The sequence below is a fragment of the Rhamphochromis longiceps genome, linkage group LG1, assembly GCF_057381845.1.
Source record: "Rhamphochromis longiceps isolate RC_006_pf linkage group LG1, R_longiceps_female_GT1.1, whole genome shotgun sequence".
Taxonomy (NCBI): domain Eukaryota; kingdom Metazoa; phylum Chordata; class Actinopteri; order Cichliformes; family Cichlidae; genus Rhamphochromis; species Rhamphochromis longiceps.
Window position 1 is genome coordinate 34128335 of NC_140557.1, and position 25801 is coordinate 34154135.

The 25801-nt window shown below is 43.0% G+C and overlaps 1 protein-coding gene across 3 annotated transcripts in view; it reads left to right on the forward strand.

Annotated features, from left to right (window-relative positions):
* The first annotated feature begins 384 nt into the window (after positions 1-384).
* The window catches only part of lrp4 (low density lipoprotein receptor-related protein 4), a 109761-nt gene continuing 84344 nt past the window's right edge, over positions 385-25801 (forward strand). For all 3 annotated transcript variants that reach the window (XM_085407672.1, XM_085407681.1, XM_085407689.1), the window contains exon 1: positions 385-728. In XM_085407672.1, coding sequence (XP_085263798.1) covers positions 668-728 — 61 coding nt within the window. In that variant the 5' untranslated portion in view covers positions 385-667. The remainder of the gene's footprint in view (positions 729-25801) is intronic.

Consider the following 25801-nt stretch of genomic DNA (forward strand, 5'->3'; position numbering starts at 1 on the left):
GTTGTTCTTTCTTTCTTTCTTTCTTTCTTTCGCCTCTGTGGACCACCAGCCTTTTAAAAAGACGCAACTTTACAATGTGATACAGAGAGCAGAGATTTTTCTTTTTTTTTGGTCGATTCGATTTCTTTCGGGATAGGGGAACAGAAAGCGGTATGAAGAAAAATAACACCTAGAAAAGAAAGAACTTGAGGGAGACTATTGCTTTATTCTGTCATATAACTTATTATACGATAATAATAAATCATTTTCAGCAAATTACCTTTACTTTAATTTAGCGGAACCGAATCATACATACGGAGCACCCCCTTAAACCTTCTCATGGTACAGTCCACAGCTCCTTTTCGTGTCCACAGAGTCGGGAACCACAGCACAACATGTTGGAGACCGTAGCCGAGCCGTTCAGCTCAGAGTTAACTTTTTTAATCCCGGTTTTGTCGCGTTATCGCACACAAGAGGAGGAGGCGGAGGAGGTCGCCGAGAGAAAGGGGGATAAAAAGCCAGTCATGCTATGAGGTTAGGGTGAAAGCCGGAGCGTCTTCTTGTAAAAGAAGCCCGTTGATATTTAATTGTGCACAGGAGAAGAAGAAGAGGAGAAGAAGAAGAGGAGGAGGAGGAGGGAAGAAGGGGAAGGGAAGCCCAGAGAAGCGAGAAAAAAGCGGGGTCCACGATGCAGCTGGCCGCGGTGCTGTGGGGCGCCCTCCTAACTTTGCTTCTCAGCCGGAGTCCAGGTAAGAAAATGCACGGACAACAACGGCGCGAACCGGGCTTGGATCTGCATGTCAGTGGGTCCGAGCAAGAGGTGGACGGAGGGTTGTTTTTTTTGCACCACTGTTATTTGGCACTAGAATTTAGTTTTAGGTTGTTTTTTTTCTGCTTCTCATAAGCGCATTCAAACTACAGCCAAGTTTCCCTGTAACAGAGAAGGGGCCATGTAGGTGGTTAAAACAGTGGAAAATGTGCTCGAGTGTGTTTTCATTGTTTTCTTAAAGTCTTGTTTGACAAACATACCTGTGTAGCTCACAGATCTGTAGCAGCAGTCCTTTGGATGGTAATACCTGAAACTTGTGAAAATGTGTATATATATTCATTTTTTAGCACTCATTTCGTTTTGTATATGTGAAGCTTATTATTTTTATTACTTATTTTAGTTTCTTTATTTTTGTTTACCTTCACGTACCCTGTTTATTTTGTGCGCGTGTGTTAAATGTTAGCGTGCCGCTTTGATTTAGGCTTAAATGGGGTTTCATCAGTCTTATTTATTTATTTACTGTTTGGTGTTTTATGGAGGTTGAGGACGTCGGCTGGTACAGTACGCGGTGGGTGAATGGTGGGGATGTTCTGTCAGATCTGACACATTTCTTGGCTGATGTTGGAATAAGCAACCAGATGTTGTTGCTTTTCTAATCTGTCTGTTGTCTTGGATACCTAGAAGCTGAAAGTTGGTCATGTAACTCATGAAAGGGTTTTTATTTTTAAGAGAATATTTGCTTTTTGGCTGGCATATAAGCTGATGCACAGTGGCTTTAAAAAAATCTCCTTTTATTTTGTGCAAATATCCATTTGAGATATTTTAGATTCTGTCACACCCCCGCTGACACACCATAACCAGCAGTATTTGCTATATTTCCACTACTCTCTTTCTATGTTTCTCTAACACCTTGTATTTACAACATGTTAGAACAGCCGCTGGAATGCAAGGACCCAGCAGAGGCAATATCTGAACAGACACGTGCACAAGCACACACTGAGCTTAGTGTCATACACACATGGGTGCTGCACACTCTGACATGCTGTGTAAAGATTTACCTGACAGGAATAGCGAAAATGACATCTGTAATTGGCTGGTCGGACATCAAATGGAGGTTGGTGTAATTGTAACAAGTTCTAAATGTCACCAGAAGACTGTATCTAAAATGTCAACCTGATAAGAGTCAATATCCAATTGAAAACAAAAGTCACCCTGGATGACATGCTATATATAGCGGGTCCTTTCATCCTTCCAGATATGGTTATCAATGCCCCCACCCTCCTTGCACCTCCCCACTTTATCTGGGGCGGAGGCCTGCGCTCCTTTGATTATAGTCTTGTTCTGTCATAAAGCAATTAAGCCTGCCGGGCCTGTATCATGTCTGAAACATTTCATTGTGCACTGGGTATGAATGGAAGCTGCTGCTGTTGGCATTTTCCATTGTGGCGAGTAGCAAACACCACAGCTCCAGTGCTTTGTAATTCTTCTGCTTGATAGTGGTTTTGCATTCCAGTCTTTAATTGAAGATCCTTAAATCTGAGCACTTTCCTTTTGGGAATCCCAAAAATTTAGTATTTATTTCCTCTCTGGTTTATTTTTTTCATTTTTTTTTGTCAGTGTGGAAAAGGCTCTGAAATAGCTTTCAAACTGTAATTTGACTCGGACAGCTAAGACTTGCACTTAATGAATGATTATTTTAAGACTAGTGGCTCTTTGAGGGCAGGATCTCATACCACAGCCATCCAGTGGTTGGGGAAACTCCAGGATGAATGAAAGCCTGACATCGATAAATGCATCTTTATATGGGGACAGTAAATTCAATTCCAGTGGGTCTAAACCATGAAATGTTCATCATCTTGGCCATAAATATTGTCCAAGTGATGCACCAGTCTATCATCGACATATGAGTTTCTCCCTTTTGACTGTCGTATTTTAAGATATACATTATGGGTTCATGTGGAGATGAATAAAATGGGAAAGGCTATAATTTCTACGCTGTGTACAGTAAATGACATTATGAAGGCCAGCTGCTGGTCCCATTTGACAGAAGATGCCCCAGGGCTATAATTTATCAAACTGAGAGTGTGGGTGTGTGGGTAACTGAGTCTCAACGTGTTTGAGGTCAAGATGCCTTCTCAGCTAAGTCTAGTGGCTTCGCAGTAATAGGCTGTGTTGGACTAATGGTCTGCTGGAGAGAGTGTTACACTCTTTAATTATGTGCTCTGGGACAGTAACCCCCCGCACCCCCTCACAAACTCCCACGATCTCCACTGTGCTCTCTCCATTTACTGATCAACTATCAATCAGACTTGCAGTTTGAGTCAGAGGCTGTGGTGTCATTCCACTGAAGATCGCCAAACATTCGATCACTGTTGTGTGGGCAATAAAGCCTCATTAAAATGTAAAATCCATGACCCTTTGGGAATGGGATGAAATGCTCTTCTTACACGATGATCCGTACACTGCACAAGTGAACAGGACTAAAGTGAGACGGTGCTTCTGTATGAATCTGACAGCTGGGCAGCCATCCAAGAAAAAACCTCCTTCCTTGAGTGTTTTTTTTTTTTTTTGTCTTATTTGCTGCAGCAGCCAAACAAAGAGGATAAAAAAGAAAGGCAACGATGACAGTAAAATACGAGAAAAAGATTTGGTCTGAAAAATTTGATTCCCCTCCCCCTTTTCAAGTCATAAAAATGTACTTTGCAATATCCAGTTAGTCAGGGATTCGTACTGTTCTTTATTCGTGTTTCATCAAATAGCAGATGATTTTGGCACAGATTTTTGAAGTAGGTAGAAGTTTAGAGAAGAAAGTCAAACAATCCTAAGACCAGTGGATGGTGGCAGTTGGAGGAACAGCGGCCTGAAAGGGGAGGTGGGGAATTTGGCCCCATGCTTGCTTTCGTCTGCCAGCCTCTGTGCCCTTCCCTGCCACCTGTATTGCCTTATCAGATTGATTAGTCCCTTGACATTGCCGCTCCTCATCCTGGACCAACAAACACACACACATATTTAAATGCAGTCTCCTTTTCACACAACCTGCAGGCATGGATTTGCAGCAAAAAATTTATGGCTTTGTCTTGCAAAATGCCTCCAACACCACATTTGATTAAATGTCCTCAGAGTAATTGTGTTGGTATTAATGGTGTTGCAACGTTGATATTTCCAAATAACTCAGCCTAGAGACAGATTGATGGCGTGCCATAAGTTGTTTTTGGTACGGATTCCACTCTGTAGACGACTTTTCTCTGACGGGGAATGGTTGATGTGGAGGATGTGGCCGTGGTTTGGGTCAGTAAATTCGACTGCTTTGTCTTTAGTCTTGGCAAGGTTTGATTGTTTTGGCAGAAGCTTTTTGGGGGGCTTTGGGGGAATTGAGAGTTTCATTAATGGATGCGAGACTAGAGCTGCTGTGTTAGATGAGTGCATATGATTTTTGTGGCCTAAATGAGTGTGTTTGTGTGTGCCCTCCTCTGGTCTAGCTCATTAGGTTGGTGTAGGCCAGCCTTTTGCTTTCACCAGGGGAAGGTAAAGTGGGCCACCTGATACCCCCACTGTGCTTTGTCTGTCGGTGCTGAGGGGATGGAATTGCGGGGATGGAATTGCACCTCCAAGGTAGCAGTGGAGGTAACCTGTGATTACTTGATTCCCAGCCCCCCTTCCAACATTCTCGAAAGGATAAATGTCAGACTTCTAACCCCTCTCCTTTTTCTCCTCGTGTCCCTCTGCTTTCCTATAAATCACCGGCTTCTCTCCCTGCAAGACCTGACTCCATTCAGAGAGACCCCTGAGGGTGGCTTTCGTCTTTAGGGCCGTTTCAGATTTCAGAACATGATGCTACTGCCTCTGGGCCCATTTCACTTATGCTCAGCGCACTAATATTCAGTGTTACACATGTCAGGTCTTACAGCACAAAAGCAAGGAAACAAACAAAGTCAACTGCTGGCAGCACTCTGGAGATTGGTTCCCAGTCTAACAGCAGAAATGATCCACTGGTGGAACTCTGTGCCAAAGTTGTGACTTGTTCTGCTTTTGCTGCTTCTTTAGCGTGCTAAAAAGATCTGTGTGTCTTTGTTTGTGATATTTGTAATGACATTTGGTGGAATTTAAAGTGCAGACTTTGATCTGTCAAAATACATTTTAAGATCTGTCCAGGTTGGACAGATCTTAAAATGTATTTTATTAGCATTTCATTTGTATCCATGGTGTAATGGTTAACATGTATGCTTAACATGCAAAAGATCCCCAGTTCATCATTGGGAGGAGACACAAATCCCTGGAAGGACTGCATCAGGAAGAGCAACTGATATAAAAAGCTGTGTCAGATCAAAATATTCAGCTCCATCCACTGTAGCAAATATGAGATCAGCAGAATTAGGGTTTCTGTGATTTGCATTACATTTCATATAGTTGATTGTCAGCCCTGCGACAGACTGGCACCTGTCCAGGTTGTACCACGCCTCTTGCCCTATGGAATAGGTGTCAATCCTGAACTGGATAAATGGATGGATGGATGATTGACAGCTGTGGGTTGTGCTTTACCCAGTGATTTTAAAGCAGAAAACTCCTTGAATGTTGGTTTGTTGGTTTTCAGTTTTGACATTCAGGCGTTGTCAAAGCCAAGTGAATTTCACCAGTTTTGCTATGGAATTAGAATTTTTAACATGTTTTGTTAGCTGTGATTCCACGAGTCTTGAAACACAATGGCTAACCCACTGAGTTTTTTGTTTGTTTGTTTGTTTTCTGGTGCTAGGGAACTCTCAGTATAGTTAGTAGATATCTGAGGCACGATTTTCATGTCCTTTCCATTTGAAATGGAAAGATTTCCATTCACTAGCTTATGTTACCCAGCACATTTAGGCAAATATCAGCCCTCCTTTGCTCTCCACCTTCTGTCTGCATCCATGTAACCAAAGCTTGCTCAAACATGATGGCCAGTAGCACTTGGACTACCAGTGAAGTACAAATGGAAACCATAAAGGTTTTAGTACCAAAAGTCTTGCCTCTATCTACATATTAATGTTAGCTATGTGTTTGTATAGATTAGCGTTTCACTAAATCAACCATAATACACATTTTCTTTTTTCTGCTTTTCATAAATGAGAATGCATAGCTTTCTGACTGATAAGGTAACACATATGTGAACAGATCAGGCTTACTGTCTGTCCAACAGTCAAGCACATCGCAATCTGTGCTTGACTGTTGAATCCTTGGACCCCAAAACCAAACCCCAAGTGACTCATTTGAGAAATTGGTCATCCATGTGATATAATCGATACATTGACAGCAAAAAAGTTTTAATACAAATGTTAGTTTCATGTTTAAGTGCTAGGAACAAAAAAAGTTCCCATCATTGTTTCACAGTGATTCTTTGAATCTGAAAGTAGTGCAAAACTCGTAGCATCTGCTGTCTTTTATAATTCTTCTGGCATAAAATTCATGCCCTGTCACCACACAGGTCTGAAAATGAAAAAATACATTTTTTAGGCCATGTAGTATGAATCTGAGTTCCTTGGGGGTTGCAGATTATTGGGGACTGTAATAAACTCTACTTCTCTGTCTCAGCGGGGGTCTGCTGTAGAGGACAGAAAGATAAGCAGGGCTGGAGACTCACTGTCTGAGCACAACCAGGGGAGGGGGGCAGGGACACAAAGACATTCTGAAGGTCACTCACACGTTCGGATCCATAGTAACTTAATTCTCCATCCTTTCTTGCTGTGACATAGGGAAATTTCTACAGGGACATTAATGACATTCTGTCAAATTTGGTGGAAGACATTAGTGTGAAATGATTGTGGCATCAATGGATTGTTGTCATGAAAGGCCTCTTGCCATCCCTAAATCTGGTTTTAGCCACAAATTTGAAATAAGCCGCTCATTCTTATGCATTATCTGGGTAACCGAGACATCATGGGACACTCTTTCCAGACAAAAAGAGGACGTTTGTCTGTGGCCAGTGTCTGCATGGTTTCAGTCTTTAGCGGGGGCACGAAGGGAAATTTGTGCAGGCGTATACTCACCGTGTCTAATGGGTTAACTGCAGAGTGCAGGGCCCACACAAACATATGGTTTTGAAATGGCTTTTGGGTTGAGAAACGTCTGACAAAGTTTTGAGGACTGGACAATGTCTTTGTTGTCGTGTGTGTGTGTGTGTGTGTGTGTGTGTGTGTGTGTGTGTGTGTGTGTGTGTGTGTGTGTGTGTGTGTGTGTTTTTTTTTTAAAGATTTACTAGGAATGTACTGTACCTTTTTGCAGTTTCCGTATGATACAGAGCTGCTGATGCCAAGTAAAGATCTGATGATCGATCAATGAGCTGCATTCCACTTTCAGGGAAATGTGTAAGGCAGCGTTGCTTTCCTAACAGATAAATAGACCCACAAATGTATTAGTGCAATAATAACTGTCAACGGGACTGAAGCTAATAATAATAAGAGGTCAACACAGCAGGCTGCCCTGCATATTTTGATGTGGCCGATTTTATGTTGGATGCGTTTCTTGATGCAACCCCCAAGGGACGTTGTTTCTGGTCTAGAATGGGGGATTTAGGTGGTTTATTACTCATTGCTATAGGACATCTTTTACTTAAAAAAAGACATCAGTGAACCACACTGGGGGACATGTTCAGTCAATACTCAGTATGCAGCCACTGTAGTTTATCTTGACTCAATTTCACATACATCGTTATCAATAAATACTATAGTATAGCACTGAATGGATCTGGCCTGGAATATGGTCTCCAATAGGAGCTCAGTGTTTCTCTGTTTGATTAATGTTTGCCAACACTATAGAAGAACCACTTTGTCTTTGTCCTCCTCTCACCATTTAGACAGTAGACAGAAAGCAGACTGGGTGAGAGTTGAAGATATAAATAACTATAAACAGTGAAAGACATGCTTCTTTATTAACTGAATATGACCTCATTCACTACGCTGAGGTCATGGACTAAGTTTGTTTGTGTGTGTGCACGTGCACATGTTTTGTTCTAGACTGCTTGGCAGCTCACAAACAGCCCGGCATCAATGCGGTTTATGGATTGAGGGAGATTTTTCTCTTAATTGATGTCAAAGCCGTGACTCTGGTTTTTGTTGTACTCCACAAGATTCATCTTCAGCCCACCAAGTTTGTTTGAACACACACCCCCTTAGCTTCCTTTCCATTCGTCTTTGTCATGTCTTCTCCCCTTTTGCAGAGAAGATCTGGATTTGAACATCTCTCTTTGTACACAGACTCCAAAATACCTTTTTTCTTCTGCTAGAATTTACTTTTAAATGGCTACTACAGCATATCAAGTAACTGTCCTTTTTTAATCCGTAAACTGAAAATTACTGAGGACAGTGTACTGTAAAATTTCCATTGTGCTTTTCTGTTAATACCTATCATATTTTGGACTATTTTATGCTTTGGGTAAGCTGTAAACCTGGTTTGTATTAGACTCTAAAAAGAGCGTTTTGGCTGAAAAAGCAGCTCAGAGCGTCTTTTGATGTTTTTCAGATCATATCTTCTGTTCCTCTTCTGCTGAGCACCTTATACTCTGAGATTACTCAGTCACCCTTCCTGTTTGCCAGTGGGGGTCCTGCAGATGGGAGACAGCAGCTGTCTCTTAGATTACCTCTAAAAAGGTGCTTTAATGAAGGCTCTTCACCTCACTCAACATGCCTGCATGCACAAATGACCTGTTCAGACATTGCTTTTAGGAACACACACACTCGCAGCTTCCATCTCTAGCTTTAGATAAGATTAGGGTTAGATATGAGTTTACTTAGACCCCACGCACATTCAGTCAGTTCTTTAAACATTAAGTCCTACGTTTAAAGCACACGAAAAAAATTAATGACAACAAAAGGCAAATTAAATAAAAGTCACCCAAATTCACTCTATAATTACTTTACAACCATAAGAATAAAGTGAGCTCTATTGATTAGGGATACATGGAAGAGTTTTGAAAGTGAACGCCTTTCCTGTTCTTGTCACCAGGCCAAAAATGGATTTAAAAGACTTCCTGCAAAGATGTACCTGTGGGTGACTCCTTGGTAGTCTTAATTTTGTCACTAGCACAATCCTTGTTACCTCTGTCCTTTGTTTTTACATTTTACCATAACTGAGCAACTGTTATTAATGGCTTATGACTGTAATTACGCTCAGCCATGCCCAGCAGTTTAACCCAAATCAACCAGGAGCAGGCATATGCTGTACCACTTATGGAATTAAATCTACGCACACACATTCCTTTTCATATCTTAGTGAGGACATCTCATTGACTTAAATATGTTTTCCCTAGATGCTTACTCTAACCCTAACCCTAAGCGTCAAAAATGAATGCCTAATCTAACCCTCAGCCTAAACCTAACCATAACCTAACTGTAACGCTAAAACCACATTTTGGTTTGAAACCTACATTAAAGGTCTGGAGTTTTCCATAGTTGTTCATGGAAACTGTAAATGTGGGGTCTTGTTTTTTTCTATCAGTAATAGCAGTGTGGATGTAATTGAAGGAGGCTATTAACAGGGTACAAGACCTATCAGAAAGAGAGCAGAGGCTTTAGGAATGCCCATATCAACTATTTTTTTAAATCCTCAAAACAAAGATTGGATTTGAGAGCAAAGCAACACCAACAAGCCTCAAAGGAAATGGCAGGCTACTAAATTGGATGATTGCAGAGTGATCTTTGTGGACTTGGCAAGATGCTGTAAAAAGGAATCCTTTAGAACATCTAGTGAGGTCAAGAACTGTCGAGGAAGTAGACATTTCATTGTCGGAGTCTGCACCCAACGCATGCCTTTTGAGAGTGTAAATACAGAGGGTCTACACCAAGATGCAAACCAGGAATAAACAGCAAAAAACATCTAAAAATGCCTGCATTGTTCTGGAAGAAAATTCTTTAGACAGATGAATGCAAGGATGACTGAAAGAAAGGGGGGAAGAAAAGAGTGTGGAATAGAAAAGCAAAGCGTACAGTATCATCTGTCAAACATGGCAGAGTCAGTGTTATGGTATGGACATGTAGAGCTCCCAGTGGACCTGGGTCTGTTACGTTTATTGCTGATGGTACTTCTGATAGAAGCAGGAGAGTGAACTCTGAGGTTTCTGGAGTGATGGTATTTCACTGTGCAGACATAATTAAATGGTGCAAAGCTGACGGGGCTGTCCCCCATTGTATACATGAATAATAACCAAAAACATAATGCAAAAGAACCCCAATACCTCCTCAAGATAAAGAAATGTAACATTTTTAAATGTCTAAATCAGTCAACTCAACAGATCCTGCTTTACATTCACTAAAGATAAAACTAAAAGTTTCAGATAGTTTGGAGGTTTTAAAATCATCAAAAAAATTGTATAGTTATGTCAGTTTGTTACTTTTGAGCCACTTAATCTAAATGTTTAAGGAACTATTTTTAGTAAACCCTTTGAATTAAAGCAAAAAGTTTTGTCAAATCACGATTGCTGTATTTCTCATTAATTTGCTGATGTACATAAGAACAATTGTATAAGATGTGTGACTGTGCAAACACTGTCTGTCTGTAATAGCTCAGGTATATAGTCACTCCATTTTTACTTCTCCCACAGCAATTATCTCCATGTACACACAGACACACACTCACAGAGAGAAGCTTCCTTGGGGCTCATATGATCTCAGAGTGCTTTTGCCCTTCTAGAGTGACATCTCACACTTTTGTCCCATCGATACTGACGCACAGTGATGTCACCCAAAAGTGCGAGAGCTGAAATCTAATTCTAGACACACACATGCACACACACACAAACACACATAACCTGCAAGAGAGTGGTTGCTTTGCCGCTGTGATGAAGGTGAAGCTCGGTATGGGTTCAGGGCAAAAGTGTTTCTCCCTCATTTCCCACCATTGCTATATGTCTTTGCGCTTGTTCTTCACATCCTATCCAATGCTCTTTGTTCTTCGCTATTTTCTGTCAGTGGACCCCTACCCTGCAGGCACCAACTCAGCTAAGCTTGTGATGAGGGAAATGGAGGAGGTAGCTGTGGAGGTGGTAAGGGTCTTTATTAAACAAACAGTGAAGGGCTGTGGAGGCTCCATTGAAACCTGGAGCCGGAATGGGGACGCGACTGAAAGAGCAGCACTTCCTAATGAACTCGAGTGGCCCATAGAAGCAACGGCCTTTTCACAGAAGCCAAGAAGGACAAAGTGTCAAAACAAGCCCGGCCCCTTTTCGTTCAGAGGGGCTACACGCCGCCTTTTGACTCTGTGGAGTGTGGGCATCTGAAGCGGAGGCCATGAGGAGAAAGGAGGAGGAGGCAGAATGTACTTGTTAAAACAATGGGCCCTTAAATCAAGCACCTCTCCTTGCCTCTCTTCTTTTCCTCAGCTCCCCTTCTAATATCGCCTCAGCTTCCAATTAGACCTGCTCTTGCACAAGCAATTGAAAGCCCCCATATGTCGCAGGGGCCTCAGAGGAGAGGCTTTGCATCTCTGTAGCAGTGTTGCCTCTATGAAAAGTCTTAGTATTCAGAGGAGAGCTCTGTTTGGGCTCCTCAAAGCACTCAATCTGCCACTAGGGACTTGTGTACCATCATGTCCTCTCTGTTCACCGCCTCTACTTTGCTGTCTTCCTTCTTTTCTGTACCTCTCCACCCCCTCTATTCCTCTTCTCTCCCTCTTCTTTCCACTCTCAGCCAAAACTCTTTTCTTCTTCTTGTGACCCCTCCATTCCTCCTCCATGCTTGGCTGCTTGCGGGGCTGGGACAGGAGCCGCGCACTGCCGGGCCCCGAGTTGTTTAGCCATGGATGAAAAGCGGAGACAAATATGTCTGTGGTTCAAAGTCCATCCCGGCAATTACAGTGACTGATTAAAGAGTTGGCCTACACACAGGCAGCTATGTATAATACTACAACTCCCACTCTGTTTCATAACAACGCCATCAGAATAGAGCTGAGCTTAGCAGGGCCTGATAACGGGCCTTGTTTACCGTGCACTGATTGAGAGTCAGTGCCATAAAAGTCTGCTATTGTTTTATGGACAGAGTTTATAATAAGTAGCAGACAGTGTTGTATTCATGTTTATTACATTTACAGACTGGTAAAAAATAAACGGGGCTAAAGGACTGTTGAGGCAACGGTGGCTTAACCGTTGCTGAAGCAAACAGTCAAATCACAGCTCAAATGTAAACTCATGCCTGCTTTTTGTGGAAACTGTGAGACATTCGTTGGAATTATATGTGGCACTTGCTATGCTTAAAGTAGCAATACATTATTCAGTAGCAGAGTAATCCTCATTTGACCCACTGTCTGTCGGTAGGCATGCATGATTGTGTTTGCTACACAAAGTGTCAGATGAACATGTTTCTTCTCTCGCCAAACACTGAAAGCTTTCTCACAAATAAAGGCTGTCTATCTCGGTGTTGTCTGCTTGCAAGGTTGCACTTGGATTTCTGATTTAACTTGCACCTCCCTGTCTTAATCACATGCATTGAATGTCTCGAATGAAGCAGTGTGATTACAACAGGGGTCAACAAGAGCTAAAGGAATGTTTGAAAAGTCGAGTCTGTCAAGGCTTTTGAAGCTCAGATCTCTTTATCGAAGTGATATGATACTGATGTATTAAAGTGATTTGGCTCATACTTGTTGGGAAGGTTGAATTTCATGTGAATGTCTATCTTGGAGTTCTGGCTTTTTATTTTTATATGTCTTGACTATAATGTTGCTTTCAAAACGAAGGAAAATGTACAGAGATTTTTGTGTCAGCTGCCAAACAGTATTGTACTGATGGGCCACATTATTGGAAAATCCTGGAAAAAAAAATCATAAGTAAACAATGGAGTTTTAAAAAACAGAGAATTGCAAATCTTTTTGGTGCCTTGTACTTTTAAATGTATTTTGAAAAGTTCAATAGATTGATCACAGCCCATATATTTTGTCATTTAAAAAAAAAGAAGAAAAAAAAGAAAAGGCATAGCCATACAGGAAGAATAAAAGAGAGCTGAGAGCTACGGTAGCACTCCCAGGGGCCAAAGTTATCCTTTAGGCCATGAGCCAAAATTAATGGAAGAGTATAACAAGAAAAGCAACAACAACAAAACTCTCATCCAGAACCAGGGGAGCCATCTGCCTGAATGGTAGTGAACTGAAGCGGGCCATAACAATATTCTGCTGAGAGTCGACACTAATTGGGTCAGCATGATTTTCCACTTTTGTTGCTAGGTGGTTGATCTATGGGGTTTCTATTCTGAGAATCGCCTACTAAAGTTATTGCGTTGGCCATCAAGAGACAAATCAGTCTATGTTGGGCAAAGTCCATCGTCTCACATTGTCCTCATTTTAACTTAGCTCACATTTATTTTAGAGATCTTGTTCCATATCAGTCGTGGCCCAAAAGGGTTCTCTAAAAGACTTGCTTGACTTTGTCTTTCGTAATTTTTGTGTATATATGGCCTTCAACCCGGGAGGCCTTGGGCTTGTGTGCCTGTGTTCTTTCGACAGAAATGGCAATGACGCTACAAGCCCATATGGGCATAATTGTTGTTTTATATGAGAACTAAGGATTTGATTGCTGGTCCAACTTGATTGTTGCTGGTAACAGTGATGGGTTATGTGGTTTTCTTAAAGCCAATCCTTATAGTATATCTGCATTCAAGACAATGGTTTTTTCATGCCATTTCCTGCATGGACAAAGGAAGACATGAGTATCGCTTTGGTGCCAGATTACTAGAGTGTCCATAGTTACTAAGCTATGAAGTCATTGGGAATAGAGCAGATACAATTTTGGGGTCCACATCACAGACTGTTGGTAAAATATGTAGTCATTGTGGCAGCCCTGATTGTTCTGGCCTCCATGTTTTGAAGACTCGATATTAGCATTTGACTGCCACTATTTTGCTCATTTGGAGCCAGAAGTGACCACATATGGACTAGGAGGTGGAGAGCTAAGTTGTCAGCTAAGGCTAGAATATTGCACCTATAAACTCTGCAACACACAGAAACACGTATCTGCGAATCAGTTCTAAGAAAAAGACTGTCCCTGGGCCTCTTTTGTTCTGTTGTTGCTCCGCCAGCCGAAGAGCCGAAGTGAAACTGAGTGTTAAACAACTGAAAACACTGCAGCCACTGTCTGTACTCTTGATATTGTATTTTTTCTTTTTATCTTTGATGGGGGTTTTTTTTGTTGTTGTTGTTGTTGTTTTGTTCCGTTGTTGTGCCCTTCTGTGTTCCGGCCCACTTGTCAGCAAATCAGCATTCAACCGACGCACATCATCCATGCTGAGCAATGTGAAGTTAGGATTTTGGAGTTTGCGGTGATTGCAAACACCTCTCTGTGGGCAAATGCATCACAAATGGTCACAATTGCAGTAGCTTCAATTAAGCATAAAGCATAGCCAGGACTGGACTCAGTCCTATTGAATGGAGCAGCATGCAAGACTGTTTTAAGACGATGGTTAGTGTCCAGAGTTGCACATTGATTTTTCAGTCTTTATCCAACTTTGTTAGTCGGATGGCTTCAATCTCACCAAGAGGCACAACTGTTACCATACAGACCACACTGAAATGAATTGCTCAGTCATCAAATTTCATTTCAAAGGTTGATTTTTGTTGGATTTTGTCGAGTTTGTTGTGCATGCAATATTAAGGTATTTAAATACTGGTTATACATATGACCCAGATCAGCTAAAAGCACACGCTATACACACATGTCCATGCCTTGCTATTAATCTCATCTCTCTTACCTGCTTCTATACTACAATTGGTAACAAGACTGGAATTGTAGCCCGGGGTCTTTAGCCTTCAACCTAAGGGACTGTATACAGTGGCTTGTGGAACTTAAATTTCCTGCAGAGTGTGTTCACTTGATATAAACAGCATTTGGAGAAAACTTCTAAAGAGCTCCTGACAATATCAGTCAGCGGCCCTTGTGACTGCGTGTCCTCCCGCTGACGACTTTAGATGCTCGACTGATTGCTGTAACCTTGGAAGCTAAACGAAGACAAAAGCACGTTTTAGAGCGGTGTTTAAAAAAACACACTTGCTTCTGAAAATGCTCATATAATAGGGTTGCTGTTTGGTCCTTTTTCAGTTAGAGCAGTGGAAAAGGCTCAAGGCTTTTTACTCTTTGCAGTACTCATAATAACTTTTCATTAACTTTACGCTCAGCTTTAGGTGCATGGGTGGACTCTGAGATGAGCTTAATCCTGTAGCAGGGAGAGAAAGGTCACGACATGTGGCTTTAGGAAATCAGAGGTGTCTCCTTCCTGTACATTTGCATTCATTCATAGCAAATCCTCGACAGGTGCTGCATCTCAAATGTGAGTCTCTCTCATGCCGCTTGCATTTGCCTCTGTTGTGTTCGTTTTTATGTTAGGGTGTGTGCGTGTATGTGAGACAGGTGCCAGGGTGCAGTCTTATTGCCCAGCAGTTGCGGGAATAAAAAGGTTCAGCTGGTGCCCGGTGATCGTTGTCCAGCCCTTAGATATGTGCCTCTGGCAGAGTGCCACAAAAACATACTCACACCAGCTAGGAACCACTCAACTCAGCCTGTTGATTGTAATAAATGCGCATATGTACCCCCAACATCTCCCCCCCTGTTGTTTGCCTTCGTCTCTGGTGCCACAGCTGAAGCTGGCACCCCTCATACGGCCGTTCCCCTCGGGCGTTAAGGTGGATACTGTCATCAAGCTGAGTGGTGCCAGTTCCTTTTATAATTGGATTTAGTGTTGGCTCTCTTCTGCCACCCCAGCCGGATAGAATTGATTTATGAGTGAGGCCTGCGAGTTTGTATGTGACGGAGCCATACAAGCAGTCTACTGCTCTGACGGCTTTGTTCTCTGCTAGCTTCCCCTCTGACACCAAGCTGTGTGGCGCTGTGACTTCTACTAATTTAGATTAGCAAATGTGATATAATTTTATTACTCACTCTTATCTGATAAGCTGATTAGAAGTCAGTTTTAGTTGTTCTGCTGGCCCTGTTTTTTCAAACTAGCCAAGGAGCAGATGTTTAGATTTTGGGATGAGACTGTTTTTATTTTATTTTTTGAAACAAATGAATCAGAATGTCAAATCCAATTTCAAACCTATTCGAGATTTTCTTTTTAACCACATTTAAAATGAACTAGCTATTGGAATGAAACCCTTGTGACCATTTCGGTGTCTACTTGAAGGCTTGATGCTACACAGTCTCTCAAATGCCACTTGCATACTGCCCCCACTACCCACTCGGGCTCAGGTGTAGGGTGTCAGCACCCTGCCTCCTCCTCTTCCTGCCTCGGGGATTTTGGGTGAAGGCTATTCTTGACGGAGGAGTGTGCTTGATCATTTCGCCCCCCCCCCCCCCCCCCCCCCCCCCCGGCCCCCCTTGTGCACAAATGCGCTCTTCCCCCGCATCGAGTGACCTGTCCCCCTTCCAAGGAGGACGCAGAGGTTATGTGCCTCCAGGATGCACAAACACCTGTCTGACCACTTAGGCAGCACAGAAACGGCCCAGGAATGCAAACAAATCCTCCCCCTACCCTTGAACTGCTTCTAACCTCTGCTCGTGTTCAGGAAGGGAGCGGCGGTCAGGATGATGGGTGGATGCTGTACCTGTCATCTACCTTCTGGTGCCTTCTCAGTAGGAGCAACTGGAGTGTGAAATGTCCTTCATGCGGCCCAGTGTAGGTTGGAGTCAATTCTTCCGTATCATTTTGCTTCACAGCTGTTACTCCAGCACAAAAATACACAGTGGTGTGGTCGGCACCAGCAAGAATTAGGAATGGTGTTTGCAGCATGAAGAGATGAGCCATGGCTTTTGTAGAACTCTCACTTGATATGCGAATAATATCCTGGATGGGCCTCTGCTATTTTGGCCCAGCTACACTTCATCTGATACTCCTTGATCTTTGATCACTAATAAATGGAAAGTTGACCTAAATAACTTCACAGAGAACAAAGGCAGCGAGAACCTGAAATAACCTGTTTTTAATTCAAATACTTAGTTTTTGTGTCTCTTCTCAGCAAAGTTGTCGGTCAGGTCATATGGTATGAGACACAAAAATGGTAGTTTTTCCATTTCCTTAATTCCTTTTTTTTACCCGAACGGACTACTGACAGAGCACTGAGATAAAAAGTAAGACAATGTCCAGGGGACATCAAGTGCTGACCTCGTGCTCTTTATCAGCCAGACGGCTCAGGGCTCGCTGCTCTGCAACAGAGCCACCATTCAGTGCAGCGTCAGACTGGCTAACGCCGATGCAACACATGATGCACCACTAATTTGTTCAGATCCAATTGAAACGTGCAACATTGTACAGAGAGTATGAAGGAAGTGCTTCAGACCAAATTAGGACCTAATCCTTTTGTCATTCCATGTTTTCAGCTAGCGGTGATTATTTGTTTTGAAACAAAACTGGTGTATTTATTTAGCAAATGGTAATGTTCAGCAATTGATTTTATGTTCTTTATACCGTTTAGGCTTACAGTTGTCTTAGTTTTCCTCTTGAAGAGAAGGAGCCCAGGCATGTTGAATTCAGCAGTGCTCTGTTGTGTTCTTCCTGAGAACAATGCTTGCACTAATTGTGATGAATAGCAGGAGAGAAGTGCTGATGCTTTCTTGTCAAACTACTCTTGATCCAAACACTTTTAGTTAATATACAACACGTCCTGTTCTGCTGCTGCCCGGTCTATTAAAATGTTCGACAAGTCTATTAAATAGTATTTAAAGTCAAAAAGTCAAAAAGAAAAAAATCATTCACAACACACATCAGCATCTCTTTACTCGTCTCATTGTTTTAGTGCTTTGAAAGGCTGCTGACCTATCAAGCAGTTTAGTTTTTCTAAAGATCGGCTTAACTTGGATCACTTTGCAGAAAAGCATTATGGGTCAGCGAGACCAAAGAATAGTGACATGAAAGCAGCTACATCAAATATGCTTCCCATTCTGCACTGAAATTGCTTTATCTTTCCTAAAGACAAGTGTGCTGCTGCTGCTGCTCCTGTTAAAAGCAGCAGCAGCAGCAGCTCAGGATGTCTGTGCCAGCGCTGAGTCACGGACAACTTAATGGTGTTGTGCCCTGTTTACTGTGTTTACAATGTCCTTGCAGATATTTCCATTCCTCTGGGAGAGAAGAAGCGCTTCTTATCTGCAGAGCAATGGCACTAGAAAGGGAGAGAGAGTGCGAAAGCGAGATGCAGGCTGGGGGAGGCGAAGGGGTGAACATCAAAAGGAAGAGATGCTAAATATACTCATCCCTTTTTTTGGCTCTACATGTGCATCTATATCTCAGTGTGTGGGCTTCACGAGAGGAAGCTGAACCATCAACGTGTAACTGATTCACTCCGCTGAGAGGTTCTCGACATAGAAGCGTTTCCGCCGTAAGGTGCCTTTTTGAGTAGGAATTGATTTCTAATTCAGTGTTGGATTCAACCTGCACATAACACAGCTGCAATACTAGCTTCTTACCAGGCTGTGTTGTGCTTTAGTTTACTTCCATTTACTTTGAAATATAAATAGGTTTATTATTCTTGATAGTTTTTTATAACCACTTCAGATGTGGCTCTGTCAGACAGCACCGGACGAACTGTCAAGTATTGAAGTGATGATATATAGTAAACCCCAAAAGAAATCAGAAAAATTGAAGGTGAACGAAGGGTAAGAGTAAGTGCCTCACCTGTGATTCTTAGCTGTTATTTATTGAGTTTCTTTCTCTTCCCTGTCTCCTATCCAGCCACTTGATTATTTCCTTATCCAACACACACACACACACACACACACACACACACACACACACACACACACACACACACACACACACATCTCTTCTAACACACATTTGACTTTGCCAAAGGCTAATCTGAGCTATTTCCAACCACGTCTTATATTTTGTAACCCTTGCAGGAACATTGGGACAGCACCACGGGGTGACTTGGGGATGAGGGACAGCAACACTGATAGAGTACCATGAATGTTATCGGCCATACTGGACTTGGGCTTGAACGTAGCTTAGATTTAAGCAGTAGTTGGCACTGAAAAGAAGATTGGAGCTTTGCCAGAGTTTCTCAGTTGAGTCTGACTGTCTGGTCCTTGATGTAACCTTGACTGCTCTGGAGCTTGCTTTACCGGCAGACCTCAAGTTCTAGATCTGTTCCAAGCCAGGAACAACTGCGCCAGACTGTCATGCCCAGACAAGAGTTTCTGACTCCAGCATGGCCTTACCTCATGGCCCCTGGGGCTGGATGCTGATGCTATGGGACCAAGAAGGCTGATAGCTGAAGTGCAAGAATGAGGAAATGTTCCAATGACGGTAGCTGAGGTCGGAGATCTTCTGTTTTTTTTGTCTGATACACCAGAATTATCATGCATGATTCTCAAAGCAGCAACTCATTCAGTTTGGCTCAGTTTTTAACTCATTGGAAGCAAGCGGGTGCCTCTGGCAGTTTTTTCCTTTGTTGTCTGTGAGCAGCCAGCTGTTTATAGACTTTCTTCGCCTCTGTCTGTAGTCTTGTCAGAGGGCTGTTTTTCCCCTTAGTGAAGGCTCAGTGTTGCTTGTGGGACTGTCAGATCTTTAGAGGTTGACCTCTCCAAAACACTGGGTTGGACTCGGACACAGCTACGGTCATTGTGCTGGCAGTTAATGATTTTGCCCCTCCATTTTCACCCCCGGTCTCCTTCAGTTCCGCTTTCTCCTTTATAGACCCAGGAAATGGCTGCCCCAAATGAACGTAACTTCCAGGTCAGTGGACGTGGGGTGAGTGGGTCACGTTTGGGTTGTGGCAGTCATAAAACGAACGACATGGCAACTTTTTTTGTGTTGCTTGAATTTGGGAACCTTTTGTGGTGAGCGCACACACACACACGCAACCACATGGGCAGATGTGCGTTGCACGTGCATAAAAATATAGGAACGTGGGTTTCTTAGGATTCAGAGCTGAGAGAACACGTGCGCCCGGCTCTCGACTTATGTTGATCTTTTTTGAGGTTTTCTTTCCACTCAGTCTACTTTTCTGCCCTCTTCTCTTCCTCCTGTTAGTTTTTTGCCCCCGCATACTTCTTTTCTGGATCTATCTCCTTGTCTTCGTCTCATTGCTAAGCAACAATGGCAGCCATGACAGATCTCTGCTTTGGCTCACACAGTGTCACATCTGACTTTAGCCAACCCCTCCTTCTTTCCCTCATAAACACACATATACACCCACATGCTATACAACCTAGTGCCATGCTGGTTTATGATTCTGAAACCCACCCCCACCCACAAAACGGCTCCCTAGTCAGCACCCCCCACACTAAGGTGACAGGAGTGAAGCGTCCAGCTGGATGGAGCTGTTGTGGTGCTCTCCTCAGGGCTTTGATCTTTTGCCCTTCATCCCCCAAAGCATTGCCTGCCCTGCCATCCTGGAGAGGGGCTGGGTCATTTCTTGATTTAGCACTGCACAGGGGACAGAGGCCCGAGGAGGCAAAAGTGTTGGAGAGATGTGACGCATACTTGTGCCGGGTTTTGCGACAGCTGGGACAAGGTGGAGGCCCTTTTTCTAGATCATCCGTCCCCTGTGCCCCACCAGCCAAGGCAGCCTTCCCTGCCTTAACGTCCCCCTAGCCAGCACTCACTCTTGGCTCCTCTTAGCTCGACAGCACAGACTCATTGTTTTTAAGCCTCCCTTCGGTCTCTGGGGAGAAGAGGGAGAAGGCTGAGGCTCCCTCTCTCTCCCTTTCCTCGGTACCCCTTGATCCCGGCCCCATTTTTTAAAGCTTTAAGACTGACCTGTCAGCCACTCTCTCTTCCCCAGAGTCAATGTAGGCCGGCCCCCTTAAAGAGCCATCCGCATCGGCCTTCTGTTTGAACAGGCCCCACCAAAAGACCCCTTGTGCTGCCCTTTGTGTGCACATAAATAAGATCAGAGTTAAAGTCCCTGTGCTCTTGTGTGCAGAGACGGATCCTGTGGGCTAGGAGGACTAATGCCGCTTGGCAGGCCCATTGATCCCAAAGCTCCTCCCAGGACGTTGACCAGCTTTGCAAATGCCCTGATGGCTGATATGCTACTTGGAGCTTATGGATGCATACACTTTTAGCTGGTAGCTCCGGTGTTAATCTTGGGTGGTTTGACAATGTGTATAATGTAACATAAGTGTGTCTTTTTCTCCATTATTTATGTCAGACTGGCTCTGGACAGCGTCAGTGCGAAATGACATTAGTTTTCTAGGATTTCATTGCCTTACAGTTTTTTATAAATAAAATAATGTAAAAAAAAACCCCTGAATAATACATATAGCCAGGTAGAAGATTTTTTTTTTACCCTGTATTCCACCTACACACACAAACCGTAACTATATGTGCTTCAACATTGATGCAGTATTTGTATTATTAATGTTATGACTGAAATCCTTACACTAGCTTAAGCTAAATCCCCTGGCAGACCATCAAGCACATCAAATCTCAGTGTATGCCCAAAGCCATGGCCTTCTCCGGGAAGCTGCTGCAGTCTAAATCAGCCCAGATTTATAGCAGGTCTTGGCTGGAACACAGCTCTGCTTAAACAATCGTCTCTCTTGTAACTGAAGAGGCAAATAAAAAAGAGATGGGCTACTCTGCTGGCGTCAGGATGAGATGTCCTAAAGCTGGAGGCCACTGCATGTCTGTTCGATGAGGGGAAAAAAACATAGCCAGTGCTATAAAACTGCGGTCTTTACTCTTTGACGACGCACTAAGGAACGAGTAAGGAATAATTGAGCCAGGGTCAGAGAGGAGGAACTTGAACGCTGAAGAGAATAACAAATAGAGCAAGGTTAAAGGTCCAGTTGGTGCAGAAGGCAGAGAAAAACCAACTGAAAGAGAGGAATAGAATAGCCCTTTATTGTCATTGTACATGTACGATGAAATTATGGAAAGGCCAAAGGGCCTGCGAAGAGACGAAGGGAAAAGGTTATCAAGGCAAACCGTTACGAGGGGATTAGTTGAGGGGAAGTTGCGCTTATACACTATCAGTGGCAGCTTAGTTAACTAAGTTCAAAGATGCTGAGCCCTGAGCTGGTATTTGTAGAGAAGTCTACAGTACGCACATTGAAGAACAAAAAGAGGCCAAATTATGAAATCCTGGAAGAAGTTGTGTTCTTGTCCAAAGTCGTTCTTGTGTTTTTTGCCCAGTGCTCCTCATTGTAGTGTCTCTACGCTTCCTAGAAAGCACTCAGGGCAGGACTGTGATTGTTTCCTCTGTTGGTGTTGGTGAAGTTTGTATACTGTAGGTAACTGCCAGGCTGTAGGAGTGCAAATGTGACCAAGGAGTTCTTGCAGCATTATTTTTATACTTTCACTTAACAATCACAGGAAATAACGCCAAATATTTGCATCATGCATAACACTTCAGAATACTGTGTATTGTGAAAATGTGATATAATCAGAGGTTAAAAAAATAAAAACAAACTATTAAAAAACCCTATGTATTTGCAATGTGTGCCCAAGCACAGAAAAACGTGTCATTGTGGAACAAACGTCTAGCATGATGTCAGGGGATATCATGTTTCCTCTGGCGGTCTGCTCTGGGTCCAAATCCCCCTGTCATGATGATTACTTGCGTGTCAATGCGTCTGGAGCCACTGGGCCACCTGTTCTCATTCCTTCATCATCAAAATCGTGGTGGGAGCCTGGCATGGGGACAAGAGGTTGCCACTGTTTGGTGTTTTTTACAGTTTTGAAATTGTTTGAGCTGAAAACAGTAGTAGATTTGGGGTTCACCAAGTGCTCTTGACAAAGACAATGTTGTGTCAGATGTGTCAAATTAGTGTCAGATGTATTAAAAGAGCAGCAATAATAAATGTACTTACAGAAAAAGAGAGATTTATTGCTAAAGTTAGTTTAAATGTGTTTTCATGGTAAGCTCAAAAAGGCAGTGACTAATCATTTGATGTCTAAGTGGCCAAAAGATCTGAGCCGTGTCGTTTAGCAGTACGCCTTTTATTTTTTTCTAGGTGATAAACTTGGTATCAAAGTTAAGCTTAGTGATTGTATATAAGAAGAAAGTCTGCCAGATTGAGATTTTGTTTTTTGGTGAGGTGCGGCAAGATGTTTGGAGTCTTTCTAGGACCCCCCCCCCCCCCGCAAAAAAAGCAAACAAACAAAAAAAGCAATTTTCATGCTGACAGAGTGCCTTTAAGAGAAGAAACAATTGTTTTCCATATATCTGTGTGGGAAGGAGGTCTTTGAAAGGTGCTCTTTAATGAGTGTGAATAGAGTCATCTCTGGCTGCTTCTGTGTTTCATGTGCAACTCAACCATTTCTCCTCTCTGCCTCTAATCAATCTTCGAGCCTACCCCCCACCCTCTGTTTTTCTTTCTCCTCTCTCCTCTGTACCTCCTCGTGTGAGAGGAGGTTGGTGGCAGTGATGGTGGGGTGAAGAAAAGAAAGGGGGAGAGTGAGTGAAATACACAGAAATGAGTGCACAAAGAAGAAAAAGAGTTGCTCCACTGTTTCTTTAACATGGTTAACTGTGGTCGAGGCTGCCCGGGGTCTTTTTGTTTGGAGCCCCACCAGGCATTGTGGGAACAGCACAGCACTGCAGAGGGAAATTTATATAATCTTTTACGGGCAACATGTATCTGATTGATGTCAGTTTTGGAGATAAAGCAGAATTGTTTTTGTCTGTGGGACACAAAATTTGGTACCACTAGTTGAACGAATTAGCCATAGTTTGTTTTTGTAAAATCTCAGCTAGCTGTTGGGTCTGAGATGTTATCTAGACACAGACAGATGACAGCATCCTTCTCTGTCTGTGTCTCAATGATGGACAGTTGTAAACAAATACACACGACAGTGGTGCAAACAGCACAGTTCAGCAGTACTTTGATCCAAAGAAGGAACGGTTGCATTTAAGCTGCGTCACAGTACACCGACCACGAGACCAGAGCAACCTGAGCAGTTCAGATATCAGTCTGCAAGGAAAGAATGCTGCAGGTGCTACCACTGCTAACTTAGGAGATGATAGCTGAAATTACCTGACACCTGCCTCTTAAAAACACTGTTTTCTGACTATTTTTGTCACTTTCAGGCAGGTCTGTCTGTCTGTGGTGCCATAGTATAGTGGTTAGACAGATTCATCTAACGTGGGAAAGATCCCTGGTGACACGAATCCAGGAAGAGCCTCTGATGTACAAATCTGCCAAAGCAAATACTTGGATCCATACACTGTGGCGACCCTTTGTGTGGGAGGAGCTGAAATAAGCTTTAGGCTAGTTAATTAGACGATTGTGATGCTGGTTAGGTTGGTGCTCTTTTTAAATCAGTCACCATCTGTGAAGCACAAATATAACCCAACATAGTCCTGCTTCTACAAAAGTAACCTATTGTAGAAAGATGATGTCTGAGTTTTCAGATTTTTTCTTTTGTTATTGTTTATTTATTATTTGCATTCCAGTTTCTGACATATTTTTTAAAGATGTGTGATTTATTTAAATTGTGGTTTGTTTGTTTTTTTTTCCCTTTTGGGAATTACTTACCATTGTGAAAGAAATGTTCTTTACTTACTATAGTACTGCATCAGCGTTTCTCCCATTGAATTTCAGTTATGAAAGAGGAAGAGGATAACTGTTTTGTTTTCCTGGGGGTTAGCCTAGTTAGCTGCATAGTGCATGGTGGAACAACCACAATAACTGCAGGAACTCTCCATAGAAAAATTTTCTATGGAGATATAAAAAAAAAAAAAATGCAACGAGGGAGAGTTACAGAAACTGAAAGCAAAGTGAAAGTGAGCAGTTCTAAAGTCTACCACATCAGCAGGTTATAAATATTAATATTTATAATAATATTGTAAACATTCCTTGTTATTAGCCCTTTAGGAGGTATTCTTGCTGGTTGTTTGGCTGGCACGGATCAATTATGAGGGATGCTGCGCTGAGGAAAAAGTTTAAGCAGCTGCATCTTCCAACCTTTCCAAAACGAAAACTCTCATTAATATGTGAATAAAGGAGTGTCTTTTTGAAACTGTCTTCTTGTTGCTCTTTACACAGGTGTATGAACTGTACAGGTAAAGCAGTGGTGTTGGTGTGATGAGCTGGATGATGTTGGTTTAGTCGAAGCTCGCTGCTCTGTGCTGGCCTCTGCCAAGCTGGAATGCTTTGAGGAGGAAAGAAGTATTATGGGGGATGTGAGTTTTGTTGGTGATCTTTCTTACTCCTTTTCTGTCCATATATCTCTCACTCTCACACACACACACACACACACACACACACACACACACACACACACACACACACACACACACACACACACACACACACACACCTCGAGAGTGGCTGTGCAGTTAACTGTAGCTCAAGTTCATTGTGGCTGAGTTCCGGGAGGCTGTGGTGTTGGGGAGGGATGGGGGGGGGTGGTGGCAAGGAGGAGCAGTAATTAAAGAGCTTTGGTCGAGGGGGCCCCTGCGCTCTGTTAGATGCATTTCACCCCCTCTACCCTCCCTCCCCGTAATCCCCACAGGAATAAACAAATTGGGCTTTTCAGCCTGCAAGCTGGGCCTGGGGGCTCATGTAATGGGATAGACCTGAGGTGTATGTGTGCTTCGGACAGGGACAGATCGTGAATACAAGATACGGGAGAAAGAACATGTGTTTCTCAGTCAGTCCTGAGTGTGTGTGTGTGTGTGTGTGTGTGTGTGTGTGTGTGTGTGTGTGTGTGTGTGTGTGTGTGTGTGTGTGTTTCACCACAATTGCCGTAAGTGGCTAATTGCTCCCAGCTCAGTGTTGAAGTGTGAAGACGGACAAAGAGGCCTCAGCTTCATTTCCTTAATCTGCGGGTTTGGTTTCTGAACCACATCATTCTGGGACGCCTCTTAAACACCTGAGCATCCTGCTCACATGTAATAATGAACAGAGTGTGCTGCATGTTAGACCTATAGTCAATCGGACACCCCCAGGCTGTTGTCCCAACGTGTGTGTGTGTGTGTTGATTCCTTAGGATTGGGAGATTGTGCAGGCTCAGTGTTTTCACTTTAGTTCTCAGACAGTTCAGAAGAACGTGTCTGTTTGCAGCTGTGTAGACTCTGTGGTTTTTCCTGTTCCTTTGGAGTCCATTGCAGGAATGTTTGCTGCACTCCCAAATCTCATTATTTTAGTAGTGCTGAGCTTGTCTTATG